The sequence below is a fragment of the Pelodiscus sinensis genome, chromosome 4 (genome assembly GCF_052426305.1).
Source record: "Pelodiscus sinensis isolate ZL-2025 chromosome 4, ASM5242630v1, whole genome shotgun sequence".
Taxonomy (NCBI): Eukaryota; Metazoa; Chordata; order Testudines; family Trionychidae; genus Pelodiscus; species Pelodiscus sinensis.
Window position 1 is genome coordinate 49,164,663 of NC_143055.1, and position 14,886 is coordinate 49,179,548.

The window sequence follows — 14,886 nt, forward strand, 5'->3', positions numbered from 1 at the left end:
ACATGCATAGGAAACATTGATATTTAAGTTTAATTTATATTATTTCTATTTAAAACATATTTCAGTAACTTTATCTGACAATTATATAATAGCTATAGTTAAAGAGACAGTTAAGGTGGACACAGATTTTATTTCTCGTATTTGGTGTCTGGATATCATGGCGATTTATTATTACAGTTCACACGTAGGCAGAACGATAACAGAGGGACATCAACTTTCTACCTATTCCTTCTATATACCTAAAACATGGCAGCATTCTTAAAAAAAAATCTTCCTGAAGCATAGTTTTGCTGAACAAATGTGCACTTAGCTTCTTTAAAATTTCAATTATCTCCACATGCCTTTGCAGAAAAATACCTGAGGCATGTCTCTAACAGTGTATAGATAGCGTTTTTGTCCCATTTGAGTTGTATCTACTCTATACTTTGGAGGAGGAAATATAATGAAATTTACAAAAAGCTTGCCCAGAAAGAGAAGATACCTATACATTTCAATATCTTACAGGCTCCAAATATGGAGCAGTTAGGCAAGCCAGAGCATAAAGTCTGAATACACAAGTATCCCAAATGCACCTATAATACCAAATGCATTGGAAGTAGGGTACCTTATAAGCTGTGCAGCTGCCTAATAAATCCCATTCAGAGACTTAGGGCTGCTGTACAAGGAGCTGCCACAGCACCGGGAGGGGCACGCTCCTTCAGCCCCTGAACAGAGCTGCTGTGGCTGGGGGAAATGCATCTTCACAAAGTTCTCCCCCACTCTCCATACCAGCATGGATCTGCCACAGACAACTCAGCCTCACCAGAGCTGCTGCAGCTAACAAAGGCTCCTCTCACCTGGCCTGGAGCTGCTAAAGTGAGAGAGAACTTGGAGCCCACTCCCAGGGGAACCTAAACCCAAAATCTCTCACTCCTACCCCCATCCTAGATCCTTCACCCACAGCCACAGCCTTCATCTCTGCATCTCCATGCTTTGCGTCAGCCCCGAGTAACCTCCCACACTCCTCTGTCCCACACCTCCACAGACTATCCAAGTGCAGAATGAATTTTAATATGTACTCCAACAAGGAGGTGATGTTTTGTATATAATCTCCATATTGTTGCACATAAAATTAATTCTGCACATGGACATAACTTTTTCTAAAATTAAACTTACTAGAGCTGAATATATTTAAGATTTTATGGAGAGGACATTTAAATGTTAGAAATGCACAATATGCATCTCATGAAGTTACGAGCCGTTAACATTATTGGTTAAATCTTTCTTGCCTGGAACCCTTTGGACCTGACCTGTGCCGAACCAAAGAATTTGCTGAAGCACAAGAGGTCAATATTGTCTACATGCATTACCAACAGTATCACTGCTTACTGGGCTCCCAGAAGACATCTGGGGTAAATTAGAGCTAAATCACAGCACAGAACACTGAGAGCCAGCACTGGTGGCTGTAAACAAACTTTATGGGACTATGGGAAACTTGGCCACAGGCATGCTAAATGGGCATCCGGCTAATTAAAATCATGCTGGACCATGGATTTTGCCAGACCAGAGTGTGCTGGACTAGAGAGAGTCAATCTGTAGTAACGACTCATTAAAAACTCCCAATTTTCTTCCAATCCTCATTGGACAGACTTGGAATGGTACTAATTATAAGAGAGCAAAGTTCCATACTGAAGGAAGCACTCTGCAATAGAAAAGTGCATAATTTTTGTTTCAAGAAAGGACAGCATTTCTTATTTTGTTAGACTACAGGAATGATATACAAAAATGTGTCTACTATGTCAAATGCTTGATTAGTATTTGATTTGCTTATGTACAACTATGGAAAAGCTTGCTACCATTATTAATAAATGTCCGGTAAGCAAGTCAGGGAAGAAAGGTTTTTTTTCTCTCCAAAAGGTAAGAGGGAAAAGGAAGAGGTGAAATATCAAGCTTACTTTGATTGAGCAAGAACCCCTATCACTTCCGCATATAAATCTGCAATAATATGCACATTCCCAGTATTGGTTCCTGAATATCTAAGGAGGAGAAAAAAGAAAAGAATAAGGATGTGCTTTAACAAAGTATTTCAAAGTATCAACAGGGTGCTCAGCAGTACACAAAACATAAAAGGTACTTCATGCAACAAGGAATTACCGATATGAACAGAAAGACAATGCAAAGGGGGCATAAAATGCACTGCAAACTCTTTCAGACTCATATTCTGTTTTTAAGTTTAAAAATAGATAACCTCTGAACTGGTGTAAGTTAATTTTGGTAGGCTTGCTGGATGCAGTACATTTTAAAGGGAAACTGTATACATTACTCTACATGAGAAGGGAATTTATATAACTGACCACTTGCTTTAATTTTTCTTGCCCTTATTGTGCAAATTAAGCTGTATATTTTAAAGACAAACAAGGTAAGACTTCTGTTGCACACAGCTGCCTTTGTTAAACAGCCATGCTTTTTAACTTCAAAAATTGATATTAATTATATTTTTTGTGTATTATCCCCAAATCCATTAAATGTGAGGCAATCAAAACAGAAACCCTATGCAGTCAGTCTGAAAACAGCCTGACGATAAAGCACGGGGAATTGAAACAAAAAAACATTATGTCGATGAATTTAAACTTGACTTACCCTTCCTTGTGTTTAAAGTGCTTAAAAGCCAAATTCAGAACTTCATGTACTAAAGAATCTGGCACTGGATGAACAGGTATCTGAAATACAGGTATCATTTCATTTTATTATACAGTATTAGTACATAAAAACCACAGCCCCGTGCGCCATAGAAATATTCAGGAATAGATTAGGGAGCAGATCCTGAAATGGCGCACTGCCACAATCTCACTGATTTCAGTGGAGATATAACAATTGAAATCAGGTGAGGTTCTTTGTAAGGATATTAAATTTAGATTAATCAACTAATTGAATAGTCAATGCAAATTGCATGACTATTCAATTAGTCAATAAGGGCACCTCAACCTCTGAAATGTAGCAAGAGCCCTGCTAGCTCTTGCTACATTTCAAAGGCAGAAGTTCCAGGGGAGCATGGGGCCAGCAGGTGACTCAAGCATTCCCCCAAGGGCCTTGTGCTCCCTGCTTTTGAAATGTACAAAAGCTCCCCTGGGGCATTTCAAAAGCAAAGCACACATGGGGAACAGAGGGCTATTGTACATTTCAGAAGCTGGGAGTGTGGGACCAGCGGGGAGTGTGGGGCCAACTGCTTGAGCCCCCCGCTCATTCCCTGCTCCCAGCTTCCACCAGCACCAGGTCCTGCTCCCCCTTGCTGCCTCTCTCTGATAGGGGTTGCAAGGTAGAGGAAGTAACTAGTCGAATCAACTAGTCATTTACATCTCTAGTTCTTTGCCTAGATATCAATCTCTGTAACTCTACATCAGTGATATGTGACATTTTCTTAAATAATTTGACTACTAAGTTTAAGCAATCAAACTGGCAATCAACAATTAAGTAATCATATCAGTATGTGCATATCATAATAGCTATGAGTCTTGATTAATGGTTTCATTTCAGACCTCACTAACAGATGTAGTCTGATTATTCCAAATTTAACCTCTAATGTAGGATAAAGATATCCATGTCAGGGAAAGGAGACGAACGTAACACTGGTCTGCAAATTGAAACAAAGTTTCAGCTGTTTTGATAAAAATTGGTGACTTCACATAATTTTGCTATGCTGATTTCAAAAAAATGGCATCCATTTTGCTCTATCATGTAAGGATTTTTCACAAATAAAAAAATGGACATTTTTCATGCTTTTTATTCCACCTTATGCATTAAAAACTTGGTAAATAGTAAGTTATAGTTCTTTTAGAAGGTCTGTGGTAAGTCCTTGTTTAAAGACTTACCACAAAGTAAGCAAAGTGTGATATTTAACAACTGAGTAATTTTAAATGATTAGATGTGACCGAATCGATGCTTTTTTGACAACTTTTTATGCATATCACTATCGGTCTCTCTTTTCAGGGACCAGCAGTAATCAAACATTATGTTGACATCCCAGCATCCTTGATATCTCTTTTCCATCGTCTTGATATCCTGATGAAATCTTTCCCCTTGCTCTTCACTGACACTTCCAAGATTTTCAGGAAAATAATCCAGATGGGAGTGCAAAAAAAGAACTTTCAAGCTCAAGTTGCATCCAAGTCCCATATTTGTTTAGCATGTTGCCAACAATGTTTTTATAATCAGGATCTTTGTTATTCCCTAGGAAGTTTTGTATGGCCTTCAGAAAGGTCATACAAGTGTCTTTCTCTGTGTCATTCATTGTTTCTTCAAAGTTAGTATCAAGAATCAGTTTCCTGATCTGAGGACCCACAAAGACACCCTCCTTAACTTTTTGGAAACTCAAAGCTGGGAAGTTGTTGCAAATATTCTCGTTTAATGCTTTAACAAATTGTTTAATCAAACCTAGCTTGATGTGGAGTGGAGGTAGCAGTACATTGTTGGGCTCAATCAGTTTTTCATGAATTATATTCTTGGAGCCAGGAGTCAGACTCTCTCTTTATGTCCACTGTTTCCTTACCCAATGAAGATCTCTTGCTCTGCCATCCATTCGCATAAAAAGCATGGCATTTTTGTGTAACTAGCCTGTTGACCAAGCAGCATACACAGCACCTTCAGAGCACCACAGAAAGTTCATTCATGCTCTAGATAATGCACCTTTTCAAGGAGAAGCTCAAGATTTTCATAGGTTTCTCTTAAGTGGACAGAATGGTCAATAGGCACAAAGGCATACTGATTGCTATTATAAAGTAGAACACCTTTTAGGCTTGTCTTTGAGGAGTCAATAAACAGTCTCCAGTCACCTGGTTGGTAAGCTGTCCACAAGCTTTCTATTAATCCGGCAATGTTATTGCAGTATACCAACAGACCATCCATAGAAAAATATGGAACAAACTCTCTCTCGTGCAGTTCCTGTACAAAGCAAAACTTGTCCCAGGGGTGTTCTTGCCTGATTTTCATGATAATTCTGTGCATTGAGGGAATCAGTGGTAACGTGTATAAGAGGATTGTGTCTCATTTCAGGGAGAAAGTGTCTCCTAGGGATCCCTTTACTAGGGCTGCTCTAGAGCAGAATAGATAGCATTTGCTCTGGTTGCAAATAGGTCTATGTCCGACTGTCCCCATTTGAGGAATATTTCCTTGAGGGCTCAAGAGTCTATTTTCCATTTGTGATGATCTGGGAAGATACGGCTGAGGGTGTCTGCCATCATGTTGAGTACCCCCAGGAGGTAAGTGGCTATGGGGGGATATGGTGTGTCTCAGTGCTTCTATAAACAGGAAGTAGATTGGGCCCCACCCTGCTGATTGATATAGTACATGCATGTGGTATTGTCTGTTATGACATTGACTGTCTTATGAGATATGTACTGTATGAAATGACGGCATGCATAACAGATTGCCCTGAGTTCTAGTAGGTTGATTTGTAGTGTTTGTTTGCTGAATGACCATTTGTCTTGTACAGTGTGGTGTCCCAAGTGGGCCCCCACATCCCATAAGGGATGCATCTGTAGTGATGGCAACCATGGGGGTTGGTTTTTTAAAGAATACCCCCCCGTAGTATGTTGGTTGGATGCATCACCACTCCAGAGAGTTGAGGATGCATGGTGGAATACTGATGGCTTTGGAGAAGGGAGTAGCCAGCCAGGCCTTGAGGCACCTCATGTGTAGCCTGGCCTATTGCACCACATAGGTAGTTGCAGCCATGTAACCCAGAATTTTGAGGCGTTTGCACACTGTTGTTGTTGGGGTTGCGCATGCCAACATTATGAGGTAATGGAGGGCTTTGAATGTGCTTGGGTAACATTTGATGCATGCTCCTATGGACTTCAGAGTCTGAGTGGGTTAGAACATATATTAGTAGTAGTTTATGTGAAAACTGAGTTTGAGTAGGAGGTTGATGGTTTTGTTAACCTGGTCAGTGTTTCTTGAAATGATACCCCCTTTATTAGGCAGTGGTCAAAGTATGGAAATATTATCACACTTTGGAGGCGTATGTGCACCGTAACAACTGCCGGAGTCTTGGAGAAAACTCTGGGGGCTGTCAAAAGGCTGACTGGCAGAACTTGATATTGGTAGTGTTGGTCTCCCACCATAAAGTGTAGGAAAAGTCTGTGAGAGAAACGTTTCGTTATGTGGAAGCATGTGCCTTGAATGTTGAGAGCCGAGCGCCAATCTCTCTGATCCAAGGCTGGAATAATTGTTGCTAACTGTTGCTATTGTCACCATCTTGAACCTTCTGTATGTTACGTATCTGTTGAGCCTCAGATCTAAAATGGGTTTCCACCCGCCAGTTTTCTTTTGAGTTAAGAAGTATGTTGAATAAAATTCCCTACTTTGAAAGGCTGTTGGCACTGGTTCTATTGCTCCTATATGTAGAAGGTGTTGGACTTCCAGTTGGAGGAGGATATCATAAGAGGGGTCCCAGAAGAGGGATGAGGCGGGGGGGGGGAAGAGGGGGAAATGAGTTAGGGGGAAAGCAATGAAGAGGATGGAGTAGCCCACATTGATGAGCTCTAGTACTCATCTGTCTGATGTTATTTGTACCCACGGGTGTAAAAAGGGCCGTAGACAGTGACTGTACAACTGTGGTTGTCCAGTTGGTGATGTGGCCATAGCAGTGGTGTCTGACTCCTGATCAAATCTTCAAATTTGCAGCTTAGATGATGAAGGCTAGGATGTTGTGGGCTGTTGTTGGCACTGAGGTCGCACCACTGAGGTCTGGGTTTCTGTCTAAAATCGTACCAAGTTTGCTGTCTGTATTGTCCTCTAGGATAGGTGTTGTATCTGAACCTCTGATTAGGTGGTGTATACGTGCCAAGAGTTCTCAGTGTTATCTGGGAGTCTTTCATAAAGTGTAAGACCTCATCCATTTTGGCAGCAAAAAGATTAGTTTTATCAAATGGGAGGTCTTCGACTTTGTGCTGTAGCTTCCTGGGAACACCGGATGCCTGGAGCCAAGAAGCCCTATACAGGCAGTCCCTGGGTTACGTACAAGATAGGGACTATAGGTTTGTTCTTAAGTTGAATTTGTATGTAAGTCGGAACTGGCTCCAGATTCAGCCGCTGCTGCTGAAACTGACCAGGGGCTGACTACAGGAAGCTGGAGGCAGAATTGCTCTTCCCCCAGCTTCCTGGAATCAGCCACTGATCAGTTTCAACAGCAGCTGAATCTCGAGCCTGGGACAGAACAGCTGGGCTGCCAGGTAGGTCCCTGCAGGACCAACCCGGCAGCACCCCAGCTGCTCTACCCCAGGGTCCACAACAAAAGCCTGGTCTGCTGGGGGGGGGGGGGGGGCACTAGCTGCGCCCCCTCCCCCAGCAGACCAGGGACACGGGGAGCAAAGCCACAGCGGGGGACTCCCCGCCGCCGCTGTGGCTTTGCTCCCGGTGCCTCTGGTCTGCTGGGGACCGTCTCCAGCAGACCAGGGACACCGGGAGCAAAGCCGCGGCGGCGGCGGGAGTCCCGCGCCTCTGAGGCTTTGCCAGAGCAAAGCCTCAGAGGCGCGGGACCCCTCCGCCTCCCCGGCTTTGCTCCAGGTGTCCCTGGTTTGCTGGAGACGGTCCCCAGCAGACCTGGGGCACTCGGAGCAGCTTTTCTCGCCCTGGAGGTCGAGGTGGTGGGACCGCTGTGCTCTGGGTGGTCCCGCTGACTGCGAGCTCCGGGGCGAGAAAGCCCCGTTCGTAAGTGCGGATCCGACATAAGTCGGATCCGCATAACTCGGGGACTGCCTGTACATGACAATGGCAGTCACAGTGGTGCATACTGCGGAATAGGCTACGTCTACAGTGGATTGTAACACCATGTGTGAGAGAGTATGCCCCTCCTGCATAATACTCAGGAGCAGGGCTCGCCAAACCGCAGCGAGCCCCGCTCGCCAGCCGCGCTGTCCAGCGATCTGCGCATGCACAGATCGTTCTGCGCATGTGCAGATCGCCCAAACCCGGCTCTTCTGGGTTGCAATCTACTTGCCACAGGCGAGTAGACTGCATTATTTGTCGAGCCCTGCTCAGGAGTGTTGGCCTTTTGTGCTTCGGCAGGAACTGGAGGAGCTCTTGAAGTTTGAAGTAGTTCGTATAATCATAGTCGGTGATTATGGCAGTATAGTTAACCACTCTTCATAGTAAGATTGCAGATGAGTATCTCTTTCTGCCCATGATGTCAACCTTCTTATGCTCTTTATGTGGGGGAGTAGAGCTCATGTTTCGGCTGTTTGGCCTTGTGTCTGGCTGAGTCAACCACCAGGGAGTTAGGTGGTGGGTGTGAAAAAAGAAAGCCCATGCTCTTAGGTGAGATGAAGTATTTAAAGACAGCCCTTTTATTGATGGCTGTAATTGATGATGGGGTCTGCCAGATATTTTCGGCAGGGTTCATAATGGCCTCATCCATTGGAAGTACGATCTTTAAAGATGTTGGAGGCTGCAATGTACGCAAAAGTCTATATTATTTTGATTGTACCTCTTGTAGGTCGTGTTCCTTTTCCATATTCTCTCTTGGGTTCAACCAAACAGTGGAGCCTTCTAATAGGAGTACCTCTGTAAGCACTTAAGACTTCCTACTCCTTCCCATAGCATTCCTGAATATTCTGATAAGCCTATATAAGAGGATCTGATACCCTCTACTGCCTCAGTTCCTGCTACTGCACTATAGATACAGTTTGAAGTTTGGAGACTGGAGCATTCTCTGTGTAGGACAGATTTGAGACTTCTTCATATTGGTCAAGAATCCTACTCTCTCGTAGAGAGCATGTTTGTCATAAAAGTCCATAAGAAAGCTTCTCTGGGAACCAATGATCTAGATAAGAGTAAACAAAAATACCTTGTCTACTCAAAGGGGGTGATAGAACAGAAAGGCATTTTGTAAAACTCAAGAGGCAGCACATAGGGCAGAAGGAAGGTCCTTGTACTAGAAATGCATTAGTACCATAAAAGTAGAGATATTTGTGGTGATTTGCTCTGACAAAATATCTACATAGAAATAAATGACCCATGGCATAGCTGTGGCTGGCCTCAGTCAGATCACTTGAGCTCACAGAGCTCAGGCTTTGAGACTAAAAATCACTGTGTAGACAACTGGTCTTCAGCCCAGGCCCAAATATCTATACCACGATTTATCAGTAGCCCTGGCATGTGAGCCCCACAATGTTTCGTCAGCTGACCAGGACAGCTATGGGTTTTTTTAATCTTATGTAGACACACAAAGAGATACAGAAATAAGTTACCACAATAACTGATGTAAATGTGTAAATTTGCATTGAAGAAATGTGTTGATTTTATAACTAATTTTGGATCTGTTAGATGAGATCTATAGAGGGATTTATCCTAATGAACACTCTTATTTTCAGTTTCAGATCCAATACTGGCTGGCTCCAGATCTGTCTGTCACTCTCCTTATGTCACACTGCTAATAGGTTCCTTTATGTCTTTTGTTATCTTTCGTCCATTTCTGTTCACCATCTAATGTCCTTTCTCATCACTCACTTCTTGCCTCAGAGGACAATGCCAAGAGAGTCTCTGGAGCTGTCATTGCTGGCTCACAGTCTGAGAGCAGATTGTCTAGCCATCTTGGAAATCAATACCAAAGCCAAGATAAGACCTTCCAACTTACTACTCTGTAGTAAGTTGAGGGTCGGGAACATGGAGTCAGCAGGCCTGAATAAAGGCTTGTAACATGAAAAGAGCAACAGGCCAGGAATCTAGTGAGCAAGACGCTGGTTCGGTAACACGGAAGCCAAGAAAGAGGCCCTACCAATAATTGCATGATTGTGTAGAAAATGGAAGAACATAGGGAGGCACCAGGATAAGAAAAGGCTGTGAGCCAGAAGGGAGTAGCAGAACATCTCAATAACAAACATCTTGGTACCAACCAACTCTCCAAAAACGAATGTACATACAGATTTAGGTTCAGGACCAGGTCGAAATTGACAGCATAAAGGAGAGTAAGTAGCCCCCCCCCCCCCCCTGCAAGGTGAGGGGTGGTAACTAGGTAACAGAGGGTGGCAACTTGGTATGTCAAAAGTGATGTAATGTCTTTGTATGCATCTATAAAAGTGCACCATAAAGGGAGATCGCCAACCAATCTTGGGGAATGCTTTATGCACTTTAACGTGTGGGTGCATTGCCAAAGACATACAGAATGTGCAGTGGCTTAGCATTGAGACTTTCTGCTAACAACTGTTAATGCACGGCATTTGGCAATAAACTGGTTAATGTGATTTCATCCTTGCCTGATTTGTTGGTTTCAGGGGTTCTCAGAGGTCTATTGTGTTGACTCAAGTGCATGGGGTTAACACTTTATATACCGGGAACACACACATGCACACAAGCATGCAGCTGAAAGTTTATCACCACCGACAGAGTAGAGGACCTGTCAGGAACCATTGGGACAACCCCAAAACCCTGTCTGATGGCATACTATTTTTCTTCAAACTAGCTGTATGAGGTGCCATCTTTTTAACTTGTGCTTTAATTCCTTTAAAGTTATCAATTCCAAGCAGCCTTGCCATCAAAGCTTCTTGAAGCAAGAGAGCTTTCTCTCTATTCAGATGTTCCTTACGTGCTCTCTGAGTGAACATACTGTAGATATACAAGTCAAATAAGAGTAGGCAGTCACCAAAACATGCCAAGTATCTGACATGGGTGTCGAATTCCATGAAGATTAGCAGACAAGATGCACATCTCTTGAAACTGAATTTCTTTGACTTTGGATCTGCCATTTAGCCAGTAGATAAAACTGAATTTAACTATTTAGCTAAACTAAATATAACAATTGATCTACATAACTAATTATTTTTATTTTAATTATACTAACTATTCTCAAACTAAAAAGCAAGCCCTAACGTCACTAAAGTTTGACAGAAGAATCTGGATCCAAGAGATCTGGCAACATTTATATCTGTCTGCTGCTGTGGTTAGAAGGAACACAGAGGGCAGAGCACCATCCCCTTATTCTCAGAATGTTTGGGAACACTAAGGGGGCAGGATCAGATGGACATGCGAGTACTCTAAAGGTGCATCAGCCACCATAATCCATAAGTGGGAATATGTGGAGAACAATCACACCCACAATGTCCATATAGGGGATTTTCAATACAGAACTTTGGTGTGCACTGCTAGTCACTTCCCCATAGCACAAAATGTGAAGCAGTGTAAGAGATGCCCTTTAAGAGATTTCAATAGAGTAGATGTAAGGAAGCAATGAGGAGTCAAGGAGAGTGCAGGGAGGAGAGGCTGAAAGCTCTGAACAACTGAAAAATTACTGAAAAATCACATGCTCATCCTGTGCTCACATGAATGTTATATAAAAACCTTGAAGTAGACAAACATGTCAATGTTAACAATTATAAACAAAAGATTAAGTGAAAGCATACACCATGTAGGAGTTAAACACTTTACCTGTTTCAGAACTTCTACTAAAACTAAACAAAAAATGAAATCTACAGCTAAGTCCCTCCTTTCAAGTAGATAGTCTCTCTCACGCTGTTGCTCATCCCTAAAACAAAAAATTAACAACATTATTTGTAGGCCTGAATTCAAATACATTAAGAGTTACCTATTAGTGGTTGGTTGTTTTAAAGTAAAAATAGCTAGACACATGTGCTATATTGTGCATGGTTAGGAAAGAATTTGAGGGTTGTAGGACAGAAGGATTTTTTTTCATATTGTTTCAGGAGGCCAGAGACTCCTGATTTTTTTTTCTTACTCTTCCATACCTTGTCCCTTCCCCAGAAGAATGCATCAACACTGATCCTAAATTAGCTTAAGGAATCATTGAGTTATCCAAGACATTACTTCTGTCTAGATTAAGGGCAAAATCCAATAAAATTTAGCCTCTGCTGATCCAGGAAATAAGAGATCAAAATATGAAATATTTTCTTATCCAAAAAGAACTAAAATTTTACAGCAACAAACATTATAAACCAAATGCTGATAACTGTGGGGAGGGGGATGGAGGGAGGGAAAAGGAAATGCAACAGCACTTACCCCTTAGATTTTGTACTAGATCGAGGTCTGTATTCATAAGATTCATCTTCAGTTCCATTTTGACGCCGGTACCAGTCAAACAAGGTGCGTAGTAAAGAGGGGAGACAGTGCTCTGCTACTGAGCTCATAGAGCTTATCAACTGAAAAGATGAAAATGATACATTGGTTCATGATAAGATGTATAACTTAGTTAATTCAAATCATTCTCTTCTAGATTTATTAATTTTGTCTGAATAGTTCTGTTATGTGAGTAATTTTTGTACAAAATCTGTTTATTCAAGGAAATTTTCATAATCACAACATTCTAAATCAAACAATGAAAAATTGATTATGAAATAAATAAATATTGTGAAATTAATCTGAGGTTTTGAAATACTTTATGGAGTCAACCATATTAGAAATTTAGGGATATGACAGGTTAACTGGTTAACCATGGGAGCTGGAGCAGCAGATGAGGCAGTCTAGCCTGACTGGAGCAGCAGCTTCTGTTCACAGCAGCCCCTTTGTGCCCTGTGCAGCCTGCCTCCCCTTCAATCAGCTAACCAGTTAAACACTATGTTTAAATGGTTAACCAATTAAATGGGATTTTACATCCCTACTAAAATTAACTACAAAATGAAAGGTATTTTAAAATAATCTACCTAAATGTTGTCATGAAGCAAATTCACATTTAAAGCACACATAAGTTATGGAAAAGTTATATTCTTCCCAATATGTTTATGTATGCACTTTTCTTCAGAAGTTTTATGAGGCTTTGTTAAGGTTTTTCAGGGTAGGTGTTTGTGGCTGCAGATGAAATGGCTACTGCAACACTGATTGATGAGTCATAATCAGATGAATCAGTTCCAATTCATAACTTTTCCATAACTTATAATGTGTGCTTTAAGATCAGAGGCCTGGCACAGTGATCTTTCAATCAGGAACACTTATACCCAAGTTGCAGTGTCCTTCCTTTGACTGTGTAGACAGTGTCAAAAGCCGAATTCAGCTATTTCAACTTTAGTTATTCAGTTGACATAGCTGAAGTTGCATATCTTAATTCAACTTTTGCCCTGCAGTGTAGATGTGCCCTAACGGTGCATGAGCCATCCCATGTGGTACTACTGATCACAATTCTTTAGTTCCAGTGAAAGAGACATGCACTCACCATCAGTGGAATACAGGCAGTCCCTGGGTTACGTACAAGATAGGGACTGTAGGTTTGTTCTTAAGTTGACTTTGTATGTAAGTCAGAACTGGTACATATTGTACCCCAGGTGTCCCCAATTCAGCCGCTGCTGAAACTGACCAGCGGCTGACTACAGGAAGCCCGAGGCAGAGCTGCTTTGCCCCGGGCTTCCTGGAATCAGCCGCTAATCAGTTTCAGCAGCTGCTGACTTGGGGTAGAGCAGCTGGGGTGCTGCCAGCTTGGTCCCCGACAGCGCCTCAGCTGCTCTGTCCCAGGCGTCCAGATTCAGCCGCTGTTGAAACTGACCAGCGGCTGACTACAGGAAGCCCGAGGCAGAACTGCTCTGTCCCAGGCTCCTTGGAATCAGCGCTGATCAGTTTCAACAGCGGCTGAATCTGGACGCCTGGGACAGAGCAGCTGGGGCGCTGCCTAACATTCTATTTGCTTTTTTGACTGCCACTGCACACTGAGTGGATGTTTTCAGAGAACTATCCACAATGCCTCCAAGAGCTCTCTCTTAAAACGTTATAGCTATATTAGTCCCCATGATTTTGTATGTATAGCTGGGATTATTTTTTCCAATGTGCATTACTTTATTTATCAACATTAAAATTCATTTGCCATTTTGTTGCCCAATCACTTAGTTTGGTGAGATCCTTTTGAAGCTCTTCACAGTCTGCTTTGGTCTTAACTATCTTGAACAGTTTAGTATCATCTTCAAATTTTGCCATGTCACCTTTTACCACTTTCTCTAGATCATTTATAAATAAGATGAATAGTATTTGTCCCTGGACAGACCTTTGGGAGATACCACTAGTAACCCCTCTCCCATTTGAAAACTGACCATTTATGCCCATCCTTTGTTTCTTGTCTTTTAACCAGTTATCAATCTATGAAGGGACCTTCCCTCTTATCCCATGACAACTTACTTTACTTAAGAGCCTTTGGTAAGGGATCTTGTCAAAGACTTTCTGGAAATCTATGTACAATATATCCACTGGATCCCCCTTGTCCACATGCTTGTTGACCCCTTCAAGGAACTGTAGCAAATTAGTAAAGGCATAATTTCCCTTTACAGAAACCATGTTGACTTTCCCCCAACAAATTACGTTCATCTGCATGTCTGGCAATTCTATTCTTAACTAGAGTGTCAACTCCTTTTCCCTGTAATTGCCAGGATCGCTCCGAGTGCCCTTTTTAAATACAGGCATAACATTAGCTATCTTCCAATCATTAGGTGTAGAAGCTGATTTAAAGGATTGGTTACAAACCAGAGTTAATAGTTCTGCAATTTCACACTTGAGTTCTTCCAAAACTCTTGGGTGAACACCATCTGGCCCTGGTGATTTGTTACTGTTAAGTTTATCAATTTGTTCCAAAACCTCCTCTAATGACACCAGAATATGGGACAATTCCTCAGATATGTCACCTAAAAAGAATGACTCAGGTTTGTGATTCTCCCTAACATCCTCAGCCATGAAGACCAAAGCAAAGAATTCATTTAATTTCTCTGCAATGACCTTATCATCTCTGACTGCTCCTTTGGCATCTCGATTGTCCAGTGGCCCCACTTGTTGTTTAGTAGGCTTCCCACTTCTCAAGTACTTACACAGTAAATAGTAAAAACATTTTGCTATTACTTTGAGTTTTTAGCTAGCTCTTCTTCGAACTCCTTTTTGGCTTTCCTTATTATATTTTTACACTTAAATCCTAGTGAGGAAAATAAAAAAGAG

The 14,886-nt window shown here is 42.0% G+C and overlaps 1 protein-coding gene across 11 annotated transcripts in view; it reads right to left on the reverse strand.

Annotated features, from left to right (window-relative positions):
* The window catches only part of FRYL (FRY like transcription coactivator), a 394,001-nt gene that overhangs the window by 182,164 nt on the left and 196,951 nt on the right, over positions 1-14,886 (reverse strand). For all 11 annotated transcript variants that reach the window (XM_075930452.2, XM_075930453.2, XM_075930454.2 and 8 more), the window contains 4 exons: positions 11,986-12,125; positions 11,398-11,494; positions 2,620-2,699; positions 1,935-2,015 (listed from right to left, as the gene is read on the reverse strand). In XM_075930452.2, coding sequence (XP_075786567.2) covers positions 1,935-2,015; positions 2,620-2,699; positions 11,398-11,494; positions 11,986-12,125 — 398 coding nt within the window. The remainder of the gene's footprint in view (positions 1-1,934; positions 2,016-2,619; positions 2,700-11,397; positions 11,495-11,985; positions 12,126-14,886) is intronic.